Here is a 23,268-nt window from a genome sequence, read left to right on the forward strand (position 1 = left end):
ACCCAGCACCACACCCCGCTCACCTGCACTCACCACCCCACTACCATTTACACGTCCCCTGTGTCCTCTCCCAGTGTGTCTGTGACGCCCCCTCCCAAAGTACACAAACGCGGGCACCCACACACCCAACATTCATCCACCTCACGACAGCCTCCAGTACCTGCACCCAAAACACCTAAAGTGACACCTCCTACAACCACCTCCTCTTCCTCCACTCCCAGACCCCCTCCAGCTACCCATCCCAGTGTTCGTCAGAAACTGTCCCTCTGTAAAGTTGACCTTTTTGACCCCCCCCTCCACTTCATCAGTCCCGTCGTAGCGCCTCAGCCAAAAAGCCTCCAGTACCAGTGGTGCGTGTTCAAGGTGTGTGGAGTGCACTGGCCACCAGGGCAGGCAGTGTGACACGGAGCCAAGGCACTGCCAGTTCACCCCCTGTAAAGGCTCTGAAGTTGGAAAGTGGCCGACGGGACCGGCTGAAGACTCCTGGAGGTAAAACTACTCACAGGGGTCCCAGGGGGATTTCAGAGTCAGCTGTGACTCCTCCAAAGGTGGGGAAGGGCCAGAAGAAGTCTGCACAGCCTGGTGTGACCATCACGGCGGAGAAGGGCGGCATCCTTCCCGGCGGCCGGGACGCCCCCGCCAGCACCGTCGTCACTGGTCAGGAGACCACCGCCAGAGTCATTGCCCAGGAGGGCCCAAGTATCGTCGCTGGTCAGGAGACCACCGCCAGAGTCGTTGCCCAGGAGGGCCCAAGTATCGTCACTGGTCAGGAGACCACCGCCAAAGTCATTGCCCAGGAGGGCACAAGTATCGTCACTGGTCAGGAGACCACCGCCAGAGACATTGCCCAGGAGGGCACAAGTATCGTCACTGGTCAGGAGACCACCGCCAGAGTCATTGCCCAGGAGGGCCCCGGCAGCCACAGCCCCGCAGGGCAATGAGGGACCGTCATGCCACACACCAATGCACAGGTCAGAGCCCACCATGGCAAAGCACCGCTGAACAGTCCAGAGCCCGCCATGGCAAAGCACCACTGAACAGTCCAGAGCCCGCCATGGCAAAGCACCACTGAATAGTCCAGAGACCGCCATGGCGAATCACCGCTGAACAGGGCATGCACTGCTGATCAGGGCAAGCACCGCTGAAATGTCCAGAGCCCGCCATGGCAAAGCACCGCTGAACAGTCCAGAGACCGCCATGGCGAATCACCGCTGAACAGGGCATGCACCGCTGAACAGGGCAAGCACCGCTGAAAAGTCCATAGCCCGCCATGGCAAAGCACCGCTGAACAGTCCAGAGACCGCCATGACGAATCACCGCTGAACAGGGCAAGCACCGCAGAAGAAGGAAAAAGACCGCCACATCAGGCATCGTTATCCCATGTGCAGCTGGGACTGTGACGGGACAGGAACAGTCACGGGGAGACTAATCGAGTCGGGGCACCAGTCACCCTCCAGAACCAGTGGAGACTGTTATCCACTTGAGAGACTGTGGCTTTGCACTCCCCAGGATGGTACAGTGGGCAACCCACCCACTGTAGAGACTTGTGAGACTGTGGCTTTGCACTCGCCAGGATGGAACAGTGGGCAACCCACCCACTGTAGAGACTTGTGAGACTGTGGCTTTGCACTCCCCAGGATACATCAATGGGCATGGAGCCCCGTCGTGGATGTGGCGTGGTGCTGTAATCCTGCTGAGGTGCCCCCCCCCCCTTCCCTTCCCCCTGAGGTGCTAGTTGTTTTTTCTCTGATGCCCCGGCAGTGTTCTCTCCGTTTGTGGACAGGTATCTTGTGTGGGCCCCGCCCATGCATTTTTGGCCTAGTGGTGCACAGACATTAAGATGTGCGTATCTGCACTACTTCTCGTACTGTATATACCTTTGTATGAGTTTATATCTATCTGTATATATTTGACACATGTACTTTGATACATTACAATGTTTGAACTGATTTTGTTTTGTGTTTGCATTCTTCCGGGGGGGTTGTGGGTTGTTACTGTGATGTTTGTAAATGCATTGGTGTGTGTGTTGTAATATGCAAGGGTGGGGGTGTTGCTTGTGTGTGTTCCTGACTTTTGCCTCTCCCCTCCCCTATGTCGTAGGTGCAGTACTCACTGTTGTCTTCGCCGGCACTGGACTTCGTAGATGAGTAGGAAGAGAAGGGCAGGTAGGATTTGTAATTCCGGCTCCCTGGTGTCCTCCTTCCTCGTGGGATGTGGTAAGGTGAGCGTTTTCCCATTGCAGAAACTGTTTCTGCCATGTTTTTATCCACGGTGAATCCGCCCCGGAAAAGGTGACGGATTGGTGTGTTGTAATACTGTGGGCGGTACATTGTCTTCCGCCTGTCTGTTGGCGGTGACCGCTGCGCTGCTTGTCTGTACCGCCGTGGCGGTCGGAGTGTTAAAGTGGCTGTCTATGTTGGTGGTTTCCGCCACAATCATAATTCCCTTTTTTTTTACCGCCGGCCTGTTTGCGGTATTACCGCACCTTTAACACCGTCCGCCAGGGTTGTAATGACCCCCTAAGTTGCATGGGGGCTGAGGGGTGGGTATTAACAGGGTCTAGTAGTCCTTTTTTATTGTACTGGATTACTGTATTGTACTGGTGTGATTGTGTTGATGATAGGTTAGGTTTTTGACACAGTTAGTTAAACATGAGTGACCGAAGAGCCCGGAAGGATGACCATTCCAATTTTTGCTGTCTTGAGTTCTGGGCAGGCAACGGGTGATTGTTGATAAATGCATGTAGATGTACATATCTTATAACAAATCATTACTAGAATATTGTGGATGAGGGAGGGGTGTGCTACATTGCTTATTAGGGGTATGTGTTAGAATCCTGGAGGAAGAGGTTTACGGGGGAAGAAGAGCCAGTTACAGCATTGTGGGCGCTAGAGTGTATCTGATGTGTTATGGCAGAGTTCAACGAACTGGGCAAATATCAGGCAGAGAGGTAATTCGGCTAGGGAAGATGACACTAGTTTGTGTACCTGGGGGAGGAATTAAGGAATTTGGAGGGGAATCCCTTGGTGTGGATTGGGTTAGTGGTGCTTGTCAAGAGTTCTTTGTAGTGGCGAATGGGATGTTGAACATTCCCATGTTGGTGTCCAAGACTTGGAACGTAATATTGCTATTACTGAAAATGGACATTGACACTTCAGCTTTGAAGTTGAAGTTAGAAGCTATACAGGATTTTGATGGAGCTTGTCACGCACATATGACTGATGAAGAGGTCTTTCCAACAGGTGAGAGAAGAAAATCAGATTTGTCTTCAAGCACCTTTTTTTCGTACAAAAATATTGGCAGGGGATACTGTTTCAGGAATTTATTTTATTAGTCTGTGTGTGTGTGGGGGGGGGTTATTCGTGATATTATTTGAGAGATTGGGGTAGACAGTCTTGAAGGAATTTTAGCCCTTTTTGTAGACTGTTGATTAGGGTGGACATGTTTGAAGTTGCCATCTTCTAGGGAGTGAGGATGTAATTGGAAGGTTTGGCAGATGTAAGTGCCCCTGAGGGGGAATATAGGGTCAGCCATGTTCGGGCCCGTGGTTAGCAAAGGGAACAATTGTAGACCTCCCAGGGTTTTGCAGCGAGTTGGGAGTGGGCTAGTAAAGTTTGTAGATGCCATTTGAAAAGTAAGATGCAGATATACGTTTGCTAGCCTGCGAAATGTATGTTCTCAGATAAATATCAGTAAATACTCTACACATATCCACTGAAGGTACTAACATTATCAGGAGCTGGGAGGCTTCACAAGTGACATCACTACTATGGATATATAGACTGTGAGGCCGTGAGAAAGGAAAGAGTTTTGAATTTGGTGCTTAAAGCCAGCCAAGGCAGGCATGGTTTTACTTTCTCTTCAATGTGGGTGATTTAAAATGAGGGTCAAGGTGGCAGCCCCAATGACAGGGTGGAAAGTCTCTCTTCAGTTTTAATTTTCAAGGGCATGATGAATAGGATTCCCTTCAGTTTTAAATATCCATTTTGAATACACCCACTGTTATTTTGCCAATTGAGATTGATTTCACCATGATGGGAGTCTCTCTTCAGTTTCCATTATATTTAGATAATGGCACTTGGAATACAATTGGAGAAAACGACCACCGCTTGTTGCTTGTGTTTGCTAAGGACTGTGCCTTTTGTGAATGGCAAAAAGTGAGATCCTCAGGGAAAATGGCTAAGAGAGTGGAGGAAATTATATTTTTCTTGGATGAACAGAATATTTGTGCTTAAAGTGATATCCTTCTCCAGCAGGTTATTGCAAAATTCTCTCAAGGTACATTGCTCAATCAATAGAACACTGTGTGAACGCTTTAACATGCTTTTATAAGATGCAATAAGGTTTGTGTTAAAAAAGTGATATCCTATTCCAACTCTTATTCAAACTCTGTGGCTATTCAGAAGCAGGAACTAACAGTCTTTCAAAGCAGGACCCATAAAATTATCTGGGGAGGTGAGCAGCTGGAAATTGTGAAAAGTCCAGATGAGCAGACCCATTAAAATATTACTTAATTACTTAAATGTACTCCGTTTACATTTATTGAGTGAGTGGACCCGTATGGAATTAAAAAGAAAAAAAAAGGATCCACATGGATCATAAAGTCACTATATGTGTGCTCTTTGGAATATCTGATTGTGTGCAGACATGATAGTGCTCGGAAAACTGTGTTAGCTAGGTCACAGGCTTTGCATACTTTCTCTGGCAATGTAGCAACTGCTATGAGGTTGTAGAGAGGTAGTTGGCATCTATAGATTAAAATCCTGTAATGTTAGTAAAGGCATAATCTCGCCCCCATAAAATAATCAGTGTAAAGACATCTGGACAAAAGTGGCTGTATGACTTGCAATAGGAAGCGGCTTTAGACAGAAAAAACTGAGCAAAGCAATGGGATAGATTATGAGATGACATATTATGATGTACAATTAATTGCAAAACATCAAAAGTCACTCTAATGTGACTTTTTCAATTTCATCCCCCTTGAAAAGGCTGCAGAAAATGTTTCCAAAACAGACAAAATATTGGAGATGTAATGCAAATGGCTTATTTTTACAAATGTGATAAGTTCAGTGGTCTAATTAACCATTATGAGGACCGAGTTTGAGTGCTAACAAAAGAAATGGCAGATTATGCTATAACAGTTGGAAACAGGAGTTATCATATTGCGGTTGAAAGATGCCAAGTGCCAGGACGTGACTAGCATAAATAATTGATTGCTATATCACCACTTTTCAGGATTGGCCAAATCTCCAATTAGATAAGACTGGAAGAAGTAAACGATCCAACTACACTGGTTTCATAAACTTTGATAAAACCTGTTGCTGGAGAAGCTAACCCATAACATCAGTATGAAGAAAAACAGAAATGTGACATTGTTTTTCTTATGGCTTTCTTTATCATACAAGAAGCAATATTTTACTGACTTGCCCACCAAAACGAAATGCTATATACCTGGACTGGGCTAGGTTATAAACCAGAAATGTGACATTGTTTTTCTAATTGCTTTTCTTTATTGTACAATAAGTGATATTGTACTGACTTTCCCACCAAAACTAAATGCTAAATACCTGGACTGGGCTAAATACCTTGACTAGGGCTGGGTTTGCTGTTGACTCCACCAGAAGCTGACAAAGACATCCGAGAGGCCTTACATGTTGTATTTTGTGACCTCATCTGAGGGATAGTTGGAAGGATTGCACAACTACAATTTCATAACCAAAGCAATCCACACATTGACACAAGTTCCTGAGTGCCTACCAAGTGGCTAGGTCACTCCTCTGTTAAATGAACTGGATGCAGACCACAGAGGCCTTAGTAACTTTAGCAGGGTATCAAAACGTATTTTATTTCAGATGTCAAAGAAAGCTGCATTGAAAAGGAGTTGAAAAGCGCCATTGTGGAATACTGCTTAATCGATTTAATCCTTTTAGGATTCAGAACCTGCTTCAACATAGGAGATTGCGACCGACAAACAAACAATGTTGTAGTATGCATAGTGGGCAGTAGCAAATCCTGCCTCCTAACAGCTGTATTCAGCATTGTCAATCATGAGATACACTTCTTAGATGGTTCTATTCTTGCCTCAGTATCTGAATGCAGCATGTCAAACTCTCCAACTCCTTGACTCTCCAAGAAGGAATCCCTCAGGGCTCCATTCTATCCCCAACATTGTTGAGCATATTTAGAACTTCTCTCATACCTCCGGAGACAGTTCAGTGTTTCTTTTTAGATATACACTGTTGACATTCATGTATTCCTTAATGTCTCTTCTCCGGAGGACACAGAGATTCTAGAAACGAAAACAAGGATACTTCCAAAAATAGGTGTCTATACAGCACTTCATTCTAAATCCCAAGACAACTGAGTACCTACTGTTGTCACCACCGTACAGCACTGTGCAAACCTGGATTAAAGCAATAAATCGGCATAGCTAGAAATCATCCATTGGCAAAAACAAGAGAGAATCTAGGTTTTACCCTAAACAAACTTGAACTTGCACACACACTAACACTTTAACCAAGGGTGTCCAACATCAAATCAGACTAATGATGAATCAACTCTGTCAACCCTACAAAAGACTTTAAAACAGTTGTCCAGACACTGGTACTCTTAAGACAAAATTATGGAAACTCCCTACCAACCTTGTCCAAAATCCATCTGGTGCCATTAAAAGCCATACTTCGTGGAGCAACTCATGTAATATTTGGTACCAGATGATCAGACTGCATCAATCCAATACTGTTTGCCACAGAATGGCTTACCATTGATGTCAGAACCATATCTAAGCTGGCCCCTATTGTTCATAAGGTCATTCATGGGAATATTATCAACCCCTTTACCCGAAAACTAGTCATCTGAAGTGGCTAATGCACACTCCGAAGTGGGAAATCTCTTCCTCTGGAACACCCTTCTTTTCAAATTAAAACACTGTGAAGCTGCTCTTTTCTGCAAATGCCACTGGAATATGGAACTCTGTCTATCCAGCTGCAAGTATTAATATTTGCTAACTTTATGAAAAGTCTCAAGGAACTACTTTTCCACAAGCATTTCCAATTACAGAAAGAGTTACCTCTACAGATACTTAAAGACCCAGGATCGGGCAGTCAAATTATCCCTTTAGTGGGAATAAGGTAGACCTCTGCCCTGCATTCTTATCTCTACAAAATTGAGTTTATCTCTAAATCCATATTGTTGCGAAGAAACCAAGCTAAATCCAACACCCCTTCTCTGCTTCTCATCTTGTACCTTGGGGATGCTCCCATTTTTATAATGTATTTTAGAAATAGTGTAAGACCAGCATCTACTTGAGTTAAACACACACTTGCCAATCTTTATCTCGCTTGCAGTATTTTGACAGCATCTTGGCATAACATAATCTGAATCATTCGTATTTGATTAAGACAGTATCTTGGATACACAGAGCAACTGCACCCATGAAACTATCTTCCTCTGTCCAGTGCCTATTTCTTTCTAATGCAGCTGCATTCCAGCTGACTATTCACAGCTTTCATTGCAAGGAGAGTGATTCATCACACCCTCTCACCCAGGTGGTTATAACTCTTTAGCAAGCCATTAACAAGTTTAACAGATTGAATTATCTTCATTATGTGCAAACTTAAGTGATCACAAATGATTGAAGTCTGCATCCTTAAACTGGCAGGAGGCTGCTTTTAGCATTTTCTTTGGCAGAGTAGACCTCAAGTGTGGCCTACTTTCATGCAGCTTCACTCCCTTCTCTCTAATACTTTTCCTGTTGAACCCCAATGATTTTATTGAGCTTGCCAAGAAATAAATTAAATGATATGTTTCTGTCTCTAGACTCTGCATCGTCTATCATTATATGAATTTGATTTTTCAAACAATGCGAAGAGGGCAGTGTCTTATGAGCATAAGGTCCTCAAGTGAGTGTCGTTAAATTCTTCTTTAGAAATACATGATTTATTTACTAGTATATGTTTTGTATTAATCTTAACAGAATTACATTACTTTGTGTGAGTTGCCCCATTCATTTTTATTATTAATACACTGTTGGCATCATGTTGTTCAGTGCTTCTTTTTAATGCCATTGAAAGTCCCTCTATTTACTCAGTATTTCAGATCTTTACTTTGTTATTTTGGAACAGTATAGTTGATTAAATTAGCTTTGTTAATATCCATCCTATGAAATGCAAATATCGTGGAAAACTCCTAGAGCTGTAACTAGTTGTGTAAGCTATCTATTTTTCCTGGGCCTTGGGGTTAGGTAGTGAGTTTTCTTTGTTATCCTGCTCTTCAGGCCTAACTGTTGTTTTCTTCTTTTATATATTTTACTTTAAATATATTATTCATCCCCCAGGAATGAATCCACCTTTGTCATATCTGAGTCAGTTTTCTGTCACTGTTTAATGCTGAATAAATGTCAGCTTATTCCATCGTAACTGTGGTCTATTTTCAAGTGCTGGATGTTGTTCGGCATTTGTTAGGAATAATTTGTGCACAGCATTATCTGTGTTTTCACGTTCAAACAATATTGTTATATAATTTAGGACCTAAGAGTCCTAAATTATTTTTGTTCCCTACTCCCGTTATAACTTTCTGCTTTGTACAAGAATTGTCTTTATATGTGCTTCACCAATTCTGCTCCTTGTTGTAGTTCTTTCAGCTCTTCCTTTATTCCTGTTTGTGCAGAGAACATCTTGCCTACATTGTGATGTGTTGCAAGAGCCCATAATTCTTTTTAAAATATCCAGTATGTGTTTGTTATCCAATACAGTTTATTTCATTTAATTTAAAATCAATAATGATAATAGACCAAGAGATTCCAATAACGGATAGTGATGTATTTTTGCCCATTGTTTGCTTACGTCTAGTTCAGATGTTTTTCTAACTGCCTTCCTACCAATCTGTGGTAGAGGATGAGATCTTAATGCCTGCTACTTCTAGTGTTGGATATAGTCATTTCAGGACAAGGGCATATTTGATTTGCTTAGAATTGTTGTTGACTTTTGCCTCTATATTCAACTTTAGCTTGAATCAAATGACTTTCTCGGCTGTGAGATAGTGTAAAATCTTGTTGTACCACCAGTAGTTCATCCTTTAATTGGGTGAACATAACACTCAATCGGTACCACACATTTTCATTTATTTATTTTTTACCTCAGCCGTCATCAGTTTGGTGTTCTAGTTCAAGTCCAGTGCTTCATCATTAATGGATGTGAAACAGTGCTGTGAACTAATACTGCTCATATCCATTTTGCTACCCATTTTACTAGGGAACGTATTTTTGCTCCTTTGCCTTTGGTGGTGTTTGAACACTTTGAGATTGACTTCTAGACCCAGCAGTGGCAGTGAAAGGTTGACATGGCCCTAGTACAAGCTAGGCTATAGGCCCCAGACTGCTTTTTATGTAGTGAAATACATCAGTTATCAGGATTCAGGGCCGTTCACCCTGGTGCTGCTGCATTGGTAGCACAATGGATAGCTACGCCCTTGCCTCTTAGTGGTAGCAGGAACAGTAGTTGATTCTGTTTATTAACCTGTATTTTCTACATTAATATTTGGTGTCACTAACTATTCCTGGCTGCTCAAAAATCATTGTTTCGCATTTTCCCATACTGATCTTCATAATTGCTTCTCAGTTCATAGCCTGTGAGTTGATCAATGTTATCATTTATTACTTCCGGTGTAATTATATGTTGCTTTTTATTGATGTGCTTTCCTTGATTAACATATTGTGTGGTTACATTTTTCTCATAGAATTTTTAAAGGGGGATGTTCCAGCTAACACATTTTTAAGGCATTGAATTGCCACAAAACAATATCCCAGCATTGTCCAGTTATTTTATCTTATTTTATTTTTAGCTCCGGCATTAGTCAAAACCTTTCAGTTTTGCTAAAGCCATATGTATTATATACTGAGAGAAGTTTTCAGCCAACCATCTTCATTCATTGGTGCAATGTGTTATTCACATTTTTCTTCTGCCCAATACAGCTTGGGCTAGGAGGACAGCATACTTGAGGCACTGGCTAACTTCACTGTGAGTAATAGCATTCTAATCTTTCACATTGAGCACCTACACATACAAAGTAGCGACCTTCAGTGCCAGAGATTACAGTGGCAATGTGGGCATTTTGAGACCAAAGAGTTGTTTTCTAAAGCAATGTCCTATTTAATCTATTGGCAAGGGACATGCAGCTTCCACAGCAATATTGTTTAAAAAGATAAATGAATAAATAAACATTGGCAAAGCCAAAAGTATGGCAGCGTACATCAGCCCTATTGGCTTTGCCAAGTTCCCCATGAAATGTCTGTCACATTTTTCTAAGTTTAAAAGTTGAAAATGAACACCTGACAGCAGCCGACGTTATTCCTTCTTGCTATTCTCTGATACATGTTAAGGCATTTTACTTGGTTACTTTATCTGTGCCCCACTTGAAATGTGTCAGAGAAAAGGTAGGAGGCTGAAAGATGGTGGCTACCAAATGTTAACTTTCAGCTGTTAGACGTTTAATATCCCACGATGCCTGCTGTCCAGTTTGACCTGTCGGTGACATGATTATCAAGCTGATGCATTGTCACACTGTACATATTATTTAAATTGGTCATACAGCGTGGATGGATAATCAAATAGTTGCCTGCGTGGATGTTACAATTCCCAAGCAGTTCCTCGGCTCTTCTTTGTCACTCTATCAAAGCCTCGTGTAGCTTTCATTTATAGTATTCTTACTATCAATGCATTGATTTAGGCAGTACAGTTTTTTTTAGTCTTGCCTGATTAAAGGCATTTGGTGTCTTCAGCACATCCAAACTCTGTAACGAGAGCTTTACTCCTCCTTTATTTTTAGCTTAGCAACCCAATATAATAACCATAAGCAAAGAAACAGAGTACGTTTCCCATGATTTTTTAAAAAGCTAGTAATCCAGTCCACCACTGGACGTGATCCATCATATATGCAGACATCATCAAGGAAAGTCACTTCCTCTTTCTTCGCTGGTAAGCAGCCACATAAGTGCCTTTCCTTGATTGTCTATTATTATTTGTAGTATTGCATTAATTGTATCGTATTACAGGTTGTGCTGCTCATTTGATAATTAGAGTAAGTTACATGCAGGCATGCTGCAGCCCCTCCACATCTCCCTCTCCTCCCCAGCTCCGGGCGTGCTCGCTCTGTTTCACCAAGGTGCGCGCTGGTGAGGAATGCAGCCTGCTGCTTTCGGAACTGTGTTGAAGCTTCAGACCTTCTCGTCTGGGTTGGAGCTCCCTGTTCCTCAGACTGGATCCCAGTGGCAAAGGTAGCTTAGTACACACACACACTCTTCTCTACTGCAGCTGTGCTTTCTGCTTTTAGTCAAGTCAGACAAGCAGCGCTGCCCTGACAGGCTCTCAGGGAACCTGTCAGTCTGGCCTGGGTGGCCTTTATGACGTGGCGACAGCGAGTGACAAGTTTTGTTATCAACTGTTGCTATGTCATAGAAGTTAGTTATGAGACTTAGAAACTGAAATAAAACAGAGACTTGCTGTGAAAGCCATACATACCAAGAAAATAATAAACTAGGTTTTATAAAGGGGTTGTATCATCCATGTATTATAATAACCTAAGAATGAACTTGGTGGTGTGGGTGCTGCACTCTACTCTATCGACTTATGTTTTATATATTTTTTAATAGAACGTTAAAAAAATAGGTTTCTGTTGTTCTATTCGTATGTCTTAATTCACAATCAACAAAATTGCGTTCAATTTTTCTGTGCTATTTACACGTCGTATGTAGACGGCTGAACAAGATTTCGATAGACTGCGAATGTACTTAGAAGCTATACGGATAGGCACTTGCTGCTTTTGTGAACGAGGTTTACAGTGCTTGGATGAAATATCGGGATTGGAGGGGGTGGGTTTAAGCGGGCTCGAGGAAGCCTGTCTTTAAGTTCCATTTATCTATGTAACGCTAGTGTTGCCTTTGTTTTGCGGTCTTGTGCTATAAAGCGTAATTTGTTCAAAATTAGTCATCTGCGTTTATATTGAAGAAATTTGCGAAATGAATTGCGGTTCTGCGTTGTACTCTTTTTCTCTCAGTAGCTCGGAATGGGGTATTTTCGGTAGCTTTGCACAGCTGAGTTTAGGTGTTTCGGGGGCAGAGGCGCGCAGGTTAATGAGAATTGTCCGTGGCCAGGTCAAGCGCTTCAGGCCAGCAGAGTGCAGTGCGCCCCTTGCACACCGAGATGCTCCTCTTCCAGTGGCGCTGCGACCTAGCTACAGAGGACCACTGCTGAGCACGCGATCGAAAAACTGAACGCGCCAGAGGCCTCGGCCAGTCTCGTGTCCCTCTAACGGCACCGTGTTCCGGACGAAGGATTGGTGTTTCCCAAAGCGTTCCTGACAGTTGTTCGATTTGATAATAAAAAAAATAACTCGTAGTCACCATCCAGTCCAGCGGCTCGGGGTCAGCCACGCCGGACCCCTACCGTATACTCCCCGGGCGGAATAGCACGTGACTCGCGGGTTCGGCCCACACACGGGTGGGCGGAACTTTGCGGCGGCGGCGGCGTCACCTGAGTGCCGCGACTCTGCCGCGCCTGCGCGGGTGACGTAGGGCCCTATGCGCACGCATATTTTTCTCGGCTCCTCGGCACACTCTCCACCCTGAGAGCGGAAGGCGGAAACCGCCGAAGCGCGAGGGCGAGCGTGGCAAGATTCCACGCACGACATGAGCTCCACCTTTGCACCACGGAGCGCCAGCGGCGTCTTGTCTGTATCATTCGCTGGGATGAACAGCGTCCCGTATGCGGGCCGCGTGCGCGGACTTCACGCCTCCCAGCTCTCCGCGACGGAAGAGGCGTGAACGGGAAGTCGCAGGGCGCTTAGAGCCCAAGGCACGCGGTGAGGCTGCAAGCGCCGACGACCTACGTGTCAGTGTTTGCGCGCTTACTGTAGGTGCCACCTGGGGACCGTCATGTGTGAGGGCGTGTAGGCGTCCAACAAACGACGGACCAAGTCCTAGAAAACTGCTTGGAGCCTTGTGTGACCTTTACTACCAAGAAGACCCTTGGTAGTAAATGATAGGAGCACGCGTGGACTCCCAGGTGTTGGTGGCAGTGCACCTCCCAGTATGTTAGACCAGCGTTTGCCCATCTCTTTATTAACATTCATCCCAACCAAAGCAACATTATTTTATGCTCTTCCATATGGTTCAAGTGTAGGTTTGCCACCTTTCGCAGAGGAAGATCCTGGTCAATTGTTCACGTTTCAAAAGTTCTGAAAATGCGTGGACATGATACTTGAGTAGAACGTTTTATAAAAACATTTGTTTTATATTTAACATGGCTCCTTTCCATGTTTGTTTACTTTGATTATCCACCAGGAATGGTTAAGACCGCTCTAGAACACATTTAAAGTTTGTTGTTATTATATTTATTGTTTAGCTTATGTACTGATGGAGAAAAAATACTAACTTGGTTTCCCTATTTTTGTACAGGCCGGCACAAAGGGTAAAAAAAAAAAAAAAAAAAAAACACAGTCGGCAACCCTAGCCAAGAGCTTATGGGTTGAAAGATATTTAACTGCAAAGAGAACCTGATGACAGTGTCTACTATTAGGAGTGAAACCATGGTCTGCGAACTAGACCATTGCAGTTTGAAGGAATAGAAAGTAAGGACTTGTAATTATGATGAAGTGTACCATTGCTAACGCAGGGGTGTGGAATCACTGTTGCCCAAAAGACATTGGGGTCACAGACAGATATTATGGTCACTTTATTCACAGGAAATGTAGGCCAAAGCCCCTGCCTCCACAAATCTTTGGCAGCTAAAAGTACCACGTTGTGGACCTGTAGAAGAGTATTGTCAGCCTCAAATGCGAGGTTTGTATCCACGTGTGCTGCTTGAAGCTTGTGTAAATTATATGGCTTAATAATGGGAAGCATTTGTTATTAGGGCGAGCATTCATATGGAATTTAGTGAGTTGTGAGCTTAACTTTCATTACTGACAGCAGTTCCAGGGTAAAAATATGTAAGCATGTTCACAATATGTAACAATTTGAAGCTCTCTCCAATGCTTTCAGAATGGTCATTCGTTATATGGCATCCTGTCTTTACACTCTATACCCACATCTCTGAAGATTCCTTCCGCCACTAATAAAGTGAAGATTTATCCTCCCATCTATCAGTTTCCATAGAGTTGCAAATATACTGTTCATGCCGGATATTTTGAAGTGGCACTTTTCAATTTACGGAAATACTTGGAGGCAGAATATTCAAATATGTTTACATTCCTGCCCAAACTATGAAGCAAAGATATATCCTTTGGCTGCAGTCAATGATTGTTTTCCATCAACAGAGGCAAGCCAGCCTTTCTAAGTTCTTTTATACCTTTCAGTGGTCTAAATTTCTCTGCAAAATAATACCTTGCATATTTAAGTGCCCTGTGGATTGGCTGTGTTAAACATGTGTTGGACCCTGAGTTGCAGATGTCTTGCTCATTGAGAAGAGAAGAGTTTGATTTACCTACTAGTTCTGAAGTTGCCCTTAAAACTGCATTAATACTTCACAGCAGTACGTGGGTAGGACAGAGATGGCAATGAGCCGATGTTTTACGTTCTGTAAACTTGACACTTCTTTTAGTAAAAGGTGATCCCACCTCCAATTTTGCTCCGATTTTTGGGCCCTGCTCTTTTTGTAGGCCAGTCAAGAACAGGGAATGGATACATGTATGGACTAATGAGCTGCTCCGATAATAACCATACATATGATGTTGCTCTTTCCCTTCACCACAAGGTCCCCAGTAATCTTAGCAGGAATGTTTTCCCTTATCTTTCTTGTTTCTAGAATTAATCATAATTTCCTCGTCAACATTTTCTCTCGAGGTGGATCTCTGTGTTTTGCCAAGACTAGTTTATTGCCTTTCTCTGTAAGAAGCACTGTTAGGTTGCCTGATGCAGATTGCTAGTCGTTGAGTTTCAAAACCTTGTTGGTATTTGGATAAATGCCATGATCCGTATCTATCTGCCTCACTGTTTCATTCATTCCAAAGGTGGCAATTAGCGGTATGTGGATTTCAAAATCACATTTGTTGCAACATCATCTGCCTTGAGATGTTCCTACTGTTGTAAATGAGCATCTTGCAAGGACAGAATCTTGTTTCACTGTTCTCTTTGGCTGTCATGGAGACGAGACCTTTGGGATTAGCAGAGGTCCATTATACCAATAGAGGAAGGTCCAGTTATTACACACAGACTCAGTCACATATGAATATCCTCACTTATGCTGAATCCACATTTACTATTTGTGTTGATGTTTGCGTTGTACTTGTATGTCTTAAGAGAATCACTCAGAACGAAGCCTTGAAAACTGAATTGGGCCCAACATGATAATGGTTGGGTTATTGGGAAATTTCTTCTAAACCTCGAGATTCTAGAATTGAAATAACAAGTTGGGGTGGCTTATTTTATATTTTCTTCGTTAATAGGTTTACTTCTTTCATTGCAGAATGTTGAAGATCAAGGGGGCTGCAAATGCAGCTTGTTTACAAGTAATATGACTGAGAAAAAGCCTGTGGCCACCATGGAAAAATCACAGACTATGTTGGGAAAAAAAGACAACGCTCCATCTGGAGCATCAGCTGCACTTTTTGTCCTCCTTCAACAACCACAGGGAAATGACAAATCAGGACCAGGGATCTTAGGGTCCGATCAAGATGCGGGTTCCAGTTCTACTGATGCACCAGCCATTACATCGGTCCCATCTGCCCCTAAATCCAAGGCCTGCCTTGCAGCCGACTGTAAAATTGGAGACATTACTGTTGTCCTGGATAACAACACTATGTGGAATGAATTCTATCGCCGTAGCACAGAGATGATTCTCACTAAACAGGGTAGACGTATGTTTCCATACTGTCGATACTGGATCACTGGCTTGGACCCAAATTTAAAGTACATACTTGTCATGGATATTGTCCCTGTGGATAATCAAAGATATAAGTGGAATGGTCGCTGGTGGGAGCCTAGTGGGAAAGCGGAACCTCATGTTTTGGGAAGAGTATTCATTCACCCAGAATCTCCCTCTACTGGCCAATATTGGATGCATCAACCAGTCTCCTTTTATAAGCTTAAGCTTACCAACAATTATCTTGATCAGGAAGGTCACATAATTCTTCATTCAATGCACCGATATCTGCCACGGCTTCATTTGGTGCCAGCAGACCGAGCGACTGAAGTTATCCAGCTAAATGGTCCTGATGTTCACACCTTTACTTTTCCTCAGACAGAGTTCTTTGCTGTTACAGCCTACCAAAATATTCAAATTACACAGCTTAAGATAGACTACAACCCTTTTGCTAAAGGGTTCCGGGAAGATGCACTTGTTACAAAACCATTCAAGGATGTACTTGCCAGAGTGAGGTCAGACTTGGAAGTTGCAAGTGATTCCACTTTATCTAGTACTCATCGACAAGTGGAAAATCACGGCACAAACAGCTTGAAGAAGGATGAGGGTTCCTTGGTTGGTTCTCATGAGAAGTTGGATAGTGACATTGAGAAAAACTCCTTTAATGCTGAGCGAGATTTCTTGACTTTGATAAATACAGGTGTTGCAGTTGAAGATGTGAAAAGGTTGAAGCAAGAGAATTTGGACAGGTAAGCAACATGTTTAATTGTGACATTTTAACGTGATGAAACTACAGATAAAGAAAATTTGCAAGGGTACAAATTTAAACTGTTTGTGCATGTAGAGTTTTAAGTGGTACACTTTTTTTTCCTTATCAATAGTTTATTTAAACGTTTGTTCTCATTTATTTTTATATATGTATATATACATATATATGTTTATGTGTGTATAATCAACTGTTTGAGAATAAATGAGGACTGAGATGGATACATGTTAGTTATTAATTTGTAACTTTAAAGAAAAAAAGGTGGAAGAGTTTTGAGAGTTCATTAATCACCTTGCAGGTTATAATCACAGCCTAGAAAGAAATTTTGTAGCAGTGACAATTAAGTAAACTCACATAAAAGTTAAAATCACTGAACTTTTTTGCAATTCCCGGGTCTCTGGTCTGTAACTTTTGTCGCACGTTTTCTGTGGTATTTATTTTAACTTGAAACTCTAGTCTGTCTCAGTTGCCCAAATGTTACAATTTTTTGAGTGACTTTATTTGTAACAGGGATAATAACAGCAATGATTCAGGCCTTTAATCAACTCTCAGGTGGGCTAGGTGTGATAAGCTTTGAATATATGGTCAAAATGCCCAACTCTACAGCGGCCAGTCCATTTGGGCTGAGGGGCCACGTACCCCCTACCTTTTTTTTCTGACGTGAAGTGTATCTGTCAGGCTGAACAAAAATCAGCCTGACAGATACTCTTCTGGTTCAGGTCAGGCAGCCAGGAGTTAGACATGTGCTAAATGCGCATACCCCTTGCTGCCTGAGCTGAACTTTGCTGGGCTGAAGAAGTCACAGCCCTGTGGTCGTGACCTCTGCAGCCTAGGAAAGGCACCTCCAGGCCACTCCCATCATGATTAGGGGAAATGCCACTAATAGCTCCGGACCTGGACGCTTTAGTTTTAAGCCCTGAAGCGCCCAGAGCCCAGTGTCAATCAGTGATACCTCTTCACTTAGTGTGGGAGTGTCAGCAGTCTCACTGACCCCATCCCACTCTGACGAGTTGGGACTGCTGCTTTTCCTCATTGTCTGACCTTAGGCTAGCCAATGAAGGAAGGCAGCAGTCCCAACCCTTCTGGGTCCTCTGAGGCTTCCGTGTCAGAGCTGCTGAGGTAAGTTTAACATTTTTTTTAAATGTTTTGTGCGTGTATGAATGTGAGTATTCGTTAGTGAGTGTTGTGAATGGGTGTGTGAGTGCATGTGTGAATGAATGGGTGTGAGTGTGGTGCATGTGTGCGTTGTAACCTACCACCTCCCCCACTCCCTCCCTCTTAAAATTACCGATGGCCATTGGCCCAACTATAACCAAGTTCATACACCAGATGTCATATTTTGATTCCACTGTTCTTCCTGTGCAGCCCTCCACTTACGCCACTATTCTGAACTGACCATTTATTGATTAAGTTGTCCTTCAGTCTGCCATCTCATTCAAGTAGGTTGGGATCTATCTCGGAAGCGCTTTCTTTCATGAAAAATGAAATGCTTGATATGGGTGATGCTAGTGATCTCTTCAAATCAAACAAACTCTTACTCACTCTCCTGTCGGCCCTACCTCAGGCTATTAACTAACTGCCTTCAGCGTTGATGACATCCTCAAGCGGCACCAAACCACAAATTATCTAGTTCACTCTGGAATGTCGAGCTTAAAGCCTGAAAGTTAGAAAACAAGCAGCATTAGATAAAATAGTGTGCAAGAAATTGTCACATGGGCTCTCATTATCCTAATGAGGCTGCTGGATTTGGGCGGTAGCATCACTGAATTGTGGGGAGCTGAGTCCAGTCCCATACCATGCAACAAATGTTGGGCTAGTCCATATCTGGCCAGCTAGCAGCGCCTCAGATCTCATCCTTTTCTCTCAGTTACATTAGTCTCACACATGCAAAGACAAACAAAAGCAGAAAATTGTATAATAGGATTTATTGAATCAGCTGTGTCTTAGATAAAGTGGCATGAAATGCAATAATTAGAATAATGAAACATAATAGAAGCAAAATTGTGACAAGAAAAGTGACACAGGAAAAGTCCCACCATACTGTCACTATGTGTAATATGTGCAATTCCTACTTAAGCTATGTTAGAGCACAGCATGATAAGCCCTATTCCACCCTTCAGGATTTTCCCCTGGAAAGACATCATCTCCCATACCTGAGCAAGGAAGCCTTTTGTCTAAAGAGAAACCATCCCCATGTAGGTCAGGGAACCGGTAGTCTCAGCAAGCAGCTGTAGCAAAGTCAATCAGCATGCGGTTGTGATCATCTGGCTGGAATCTCCATGTAACGTGCACGGAACAGAGAGGTGTTTTTATAATAAAACAACTGATGTTCTGAGAAAAAATCCTGGTTAGGGACATGTGTGTTTCTGTGAATGTTAGAGACGCAGTTTACCTCTTGTGCCAGCAACCATATCTTGCTGCAGCCTTGAGGAAAGCACAAAGTGAAAAGAATGTCTTGGTAAAAAATGCAATGCTTTCCTAGGCGAAAGAACAGCTAGATAAAGAAAATAACAACTGTGGCCGATTCTGAAATAATAAAATCAAGAAGAGTAAAATGTTACTGGGCTAAAAGGTACAAGCAGCAGGCCTAGTTGCTAAGGCAATCACGGAATGAAAGCTCATACCTTTTGATCCTCCTCTGATAACCATTTCAGAGCTCTCACTGGTGAGTATAAGTAAACTTGCCGTATCTCAGTTCAATAATCCATGCCCTGTAATTGCCTTTTAAAGGCTTTTTCCCAGTCATTGAATACATTGTTGCTGACGGGGCAGATGCAAAAACAACTGAAAGGAGTGTGGATCGTTTTATTTTAAAAATTCGAGTTGTACTTGACTGGTCACATAACTCAGTGTCGTACTTGTAACATCATAGCTTCCAAAACGTCTGTCAAATCTTATTCTTTCAGTCATAGACCTGATTTCCCTCTCCCCCCCGCCAACTTGACTAATGTTTCTATGTGTTTTTGTTGGGCTCGTGACTCTTTTTTTTTTTGTTTTTTTTTTTCCCCTGTTTTTTTGTTCCTTTCATGTGCTCCTAACCTCAAGATGCCTCGGTGAATATATGCTTAATTATTATTATTAATATATATATATATATATATATATATATGTATGTATATATGTATATATATATATATAGAAGACATAGGCTCTAGATTTTTTTAAAGAAAATGTTTACATTTTGTTATGGAATAAGTGGTGGGCATTCACCAATTTTCTTAGGGTTACTGAACTATCCAAAGCAGACAGGGCACCCAGATTGTACATGTTACAAATAATCTTTTTAACACAATCCCTTTGTTTTGTGTCCCTTAGCTTTGTCTTCTGAACGCTACGGCTCCTGGTTGCTGAAATGGCAATCTTCTACAGCTCTTTGTTTAAAATCATTCTAGTGTATCCCAATAATGTAGATTTTCCTAGTAAATTTTGAAGGAAAGTCTTAATTGTATTAAAGACACAGAGGTGACTATTATGCTTCTCTAATCTAGCAATTTTAATATAGCAGCAACCAAGGAAAACTAAAAACTACAGCTCCCCAAAGACCAGAAACCAAGTAGCCAGTGGGAGTAAACAGAAGATATCAAACAATAAAACAACAGTATGCATTATATATTGTCCATTGACTGTGAACAGCTCCTCTGTTCTTAAGTGAGAAGTCATTAATATTGTGAAAATAAAGGAAAAATGGGAAATATAATAAAACATGCAGCAGAGAAAGTCAGCATTTCTTTGCAAATGTCCACGAAAAGTAATCCCACATGAGACTGGGGACATCGGCGTTGAGTGGTCTAAATGATGCTGAATGAGGAAAACCAAACTGGTTCGCTGGATTAGAGATTCCATGATTAAGAGGCGGATGGTAATGCTGGAGCAGCTGGAGAAAAAGAAGGGTAAAACATGACGTTTGTATAATACGAGGTGAGGCAATACTCCCCTCCCTGTCTTTAATAAAATTAAGACTTTTCTTCATTATTAACTATGAAAATGTACATTTTGTTGCAAGACCTGGGGCTCATATTATGCTTGTTTAAAGCAAATCAGTAGGCAACCAAAGAAGTTGTGTGTACTTGTTTACAATAGAAAGTACGAATCACATTATTGTTAGACCAGTCAGCCGATCTCAGAATGTCCTCCATGCAGGAGCCAGCCCAGAAGCCTTTGGAAGCCATAGCACCCCTGGAAGTATGAGCTCCAAAAATGGAAGCATCAGTACCTTCAAGGGACATAACCCACCTGACCCAACAAGCTAGAGTAGGAGAAGAAACCCAATGATATGGTTTATGAAAGATATGAGAAGTTGGGAGTGAGGGGGGACGTTCTGAGGTCAGCATTTTGAGTTCATTAACTTTGAGGCATTGCACAACATAAATGTTGGGTTGATCTGAAAAATATGGATAAAAACAGAGGTTAGGTTAAGGTTAGTCCTTGTCCTTTTGCGAACATAAAAGAAAACCCCTGTAGGAGTGAATTGACGTGAAGTAATGTCCAGAGCTTTGACGTAAGAAATACGTTTTTATAGATATAAGACAAAACATTGTGAGTTTGGCAGATAACATTTTTAGTGGCAGGTCAACATAGTCAGGCCAAGAAATTAACAACTTTAAAACAACGTTCACATTTCATAGTTTACTATATTTTGGAGTAGGAAGATTGCAAACCTTTACTCCCTTTACTAGACGACAGATAAGAGGATGTTCTCCCACTGGTTTGCCATTGGTGAAGGGATGATTCATGGAGATAGCTGATCTCTGCAGGTTTATGGCATAATAAAACTTACCTGAGCTATCCTTAATTAACAATCAATGTTATATCCACTGAAAAGGGATCAACAGATTTTCCCATTCCCCAACTTGTCCAAAGAGACCAGACTGACTTGTAAGATTTCGTAGTAGCTGGAGCCCACGACTTATCGATAAACCTTGCAGCTTCAGTCAAACTTACAGTGCAAGGCTGTGAGTTCCTGATATTTTCCAAGCTGAAAGTGTGAGAGTTCTGCCTAGGACCAGATTGTGAGGACGACTGAGTGAGTTCAGAAGAAGATTTTGAAAATTTGGGATGAGAACTCGGTAATCTACTGTAAATTCCAGAAGAGGAAGAAACCAGACCTGAGATTGCCAAAACGGCACTACTAGGACTAAGGAAGCTGATTGCCGTCTGGTTTGAGCTAGGACCCTGTTGATAATGAGAACCGTGGGAAATGCATAATTTGTGAATTGGGTCCAGTCTTGAGAGAAGGCATCTGTCGCCATAGTTAATGGATATGGATGTCTCCTGAAAAATCGGGGAAGATGGGCATTGAGTCTGGAAGCAAATAAATCTATATGGAAAGGACATCATATGTGAGAAAGAGAGTTGAAAACTGATTTATGAATTCTCCAGTCCCTTGAGTCTCATAAGTGGCGGTAGTGCAGTCTGCTATGGTTTTGAGATTTCCTGGCAAGTATTCTGCTCGTACTGATATCTTGTTGAGAAGGCAATACTCCTAAAACCTTTTGCCAATTCTGCTAAAGGCTTTGATCTGGTACCTCCTAGGTGATTTATGTATTGGACCGCTGAAACATTGTCCATGTGAAGAAATATGGAACATTGCACTCAGTTCTTTGCCAGGCTTTTTATTACAAAGGAGCCCACAAGCATCTCTAAACAAGTATTATGCAGTTTGGACTCCTGAAGACTATCTTCCTCCAGTCGATATTGAACCACATCTGGTGCTCCATCCTTTCTGTCTTGCATTTGATTCTATTGCAAGGTCTGGGGCTGATACAAATATAGTACTGCTGTTCCAAGCATCTAAATGGTCTATCCACCATTGGAGCTCTAACTGAGCTTCTGGGTCTAAAGAAATTATATCTGAGTAAGCTAGTCCTTTACGTAAATGACATACATTTTTAGGCTTTGGAGTGCTCGATAGTGAAGAGGGCCTGGAAAGATTGAATGTATGGAAGATGATAAAGACCGACTATTCTTGTGAGAGATCTCTGGGAAATGCAAGAACTTTGAAGAGTTTGAAGACTCTCTGACTTTCTGGCTTTGACCTTTGTTGAAGGAAGGTTTCATGTGTGGTGCTTTAAAAGTTGATTAGGAAACCTGTACATTCGTATTTGATTGGATGGAGTCAGAATCAACTTTTCTTTGTTGATAAGAAATCTCAAATCTGAAAGAAGGGAACAAGTGATTAGTAGATGTTCCTGTAGGGACAGACTGTTTTGACACATAAAGAGAATGTTGTATAGATAACTAGACCTGTGGAAGGCAACCACTCATTTCATGATCTTTGTAAAGCACCATGATGCTGAAGAGAGACCAAACTGAAGGGAGGAAAAGTGTTAAGTAAAAGGTGACCATTGAAACTGGTGTAATTTTCAGGAGTTGTGGTGTATAAGAATTGTTATGTATGTGTAGGAAGTTGGCTATGTATGCACTATTTCAAAGTAAGGAATAGTATGCACAGAGTCCAAGGGTTCCCCTTAGAGGTAAGATAGTGGCAAAAAGAGATAATACTAATGCTCTATTTTGTGGTATTGTGGTCGAGCAGTAGGCTTATCAAAGGAGTAGTGTTAAGCATTTGTTGTACATACACACAGGCAATAAATGAGGAACACACACTCAGAGACAAATCCAGGCCAATAGGTTTTGTTATAGAAAAAT

General features: G+C 42.3%; 1 protein-coding gene across 4 annotated transcripts in view; it reads left to right on the plus strand.

Moving 5' to 3' along the window:
* The window catches only part of MGA (MAX dimerization protein MGA), a 782,199-nt gene that overhangs the window by 38,449 nt on the left and 720,482 nt on the right, over positions 1–23,268 (plus strand). For 3 of the 4 annotated variants that reach the window (XM_069208766.1, XM_069208765.1, XM_069208763.1), the window contains exon 2: positions 15,459–16,603. In XM_069208766.1, the coding sequence (XP_069064867.1) occupies positions 15,507–16,603 (1,097 nt within the window). In that variant the 5' untranslated portion in view covers positions 15,459–15,506. Of the gene's footprint in view, positions 1–12,566; positions 12,856–15,458; positions 16,604–23,268 lie in introns of those variants that run through there. The other variant, XM_069208764.1, reaches the window with a different exon arrangement.

The sequence above is a fragment of the Pleurodeles waltl genome, chromosome 9 (genome assembly GCF_031143425.1).
Source record: "Pleurodeles waltl isolate 20211129_DDA chromosome 9, aPleWal1.hap1.20221129, whole genome shotgun sequence".
Taxonomy (NCBI): domain Eukaryota; kingdom Metazoa; phylum Chordata; class Amphibia; order Caudata; family Salamandridae; genus Pleurodeles; species Pleurodeles waltl.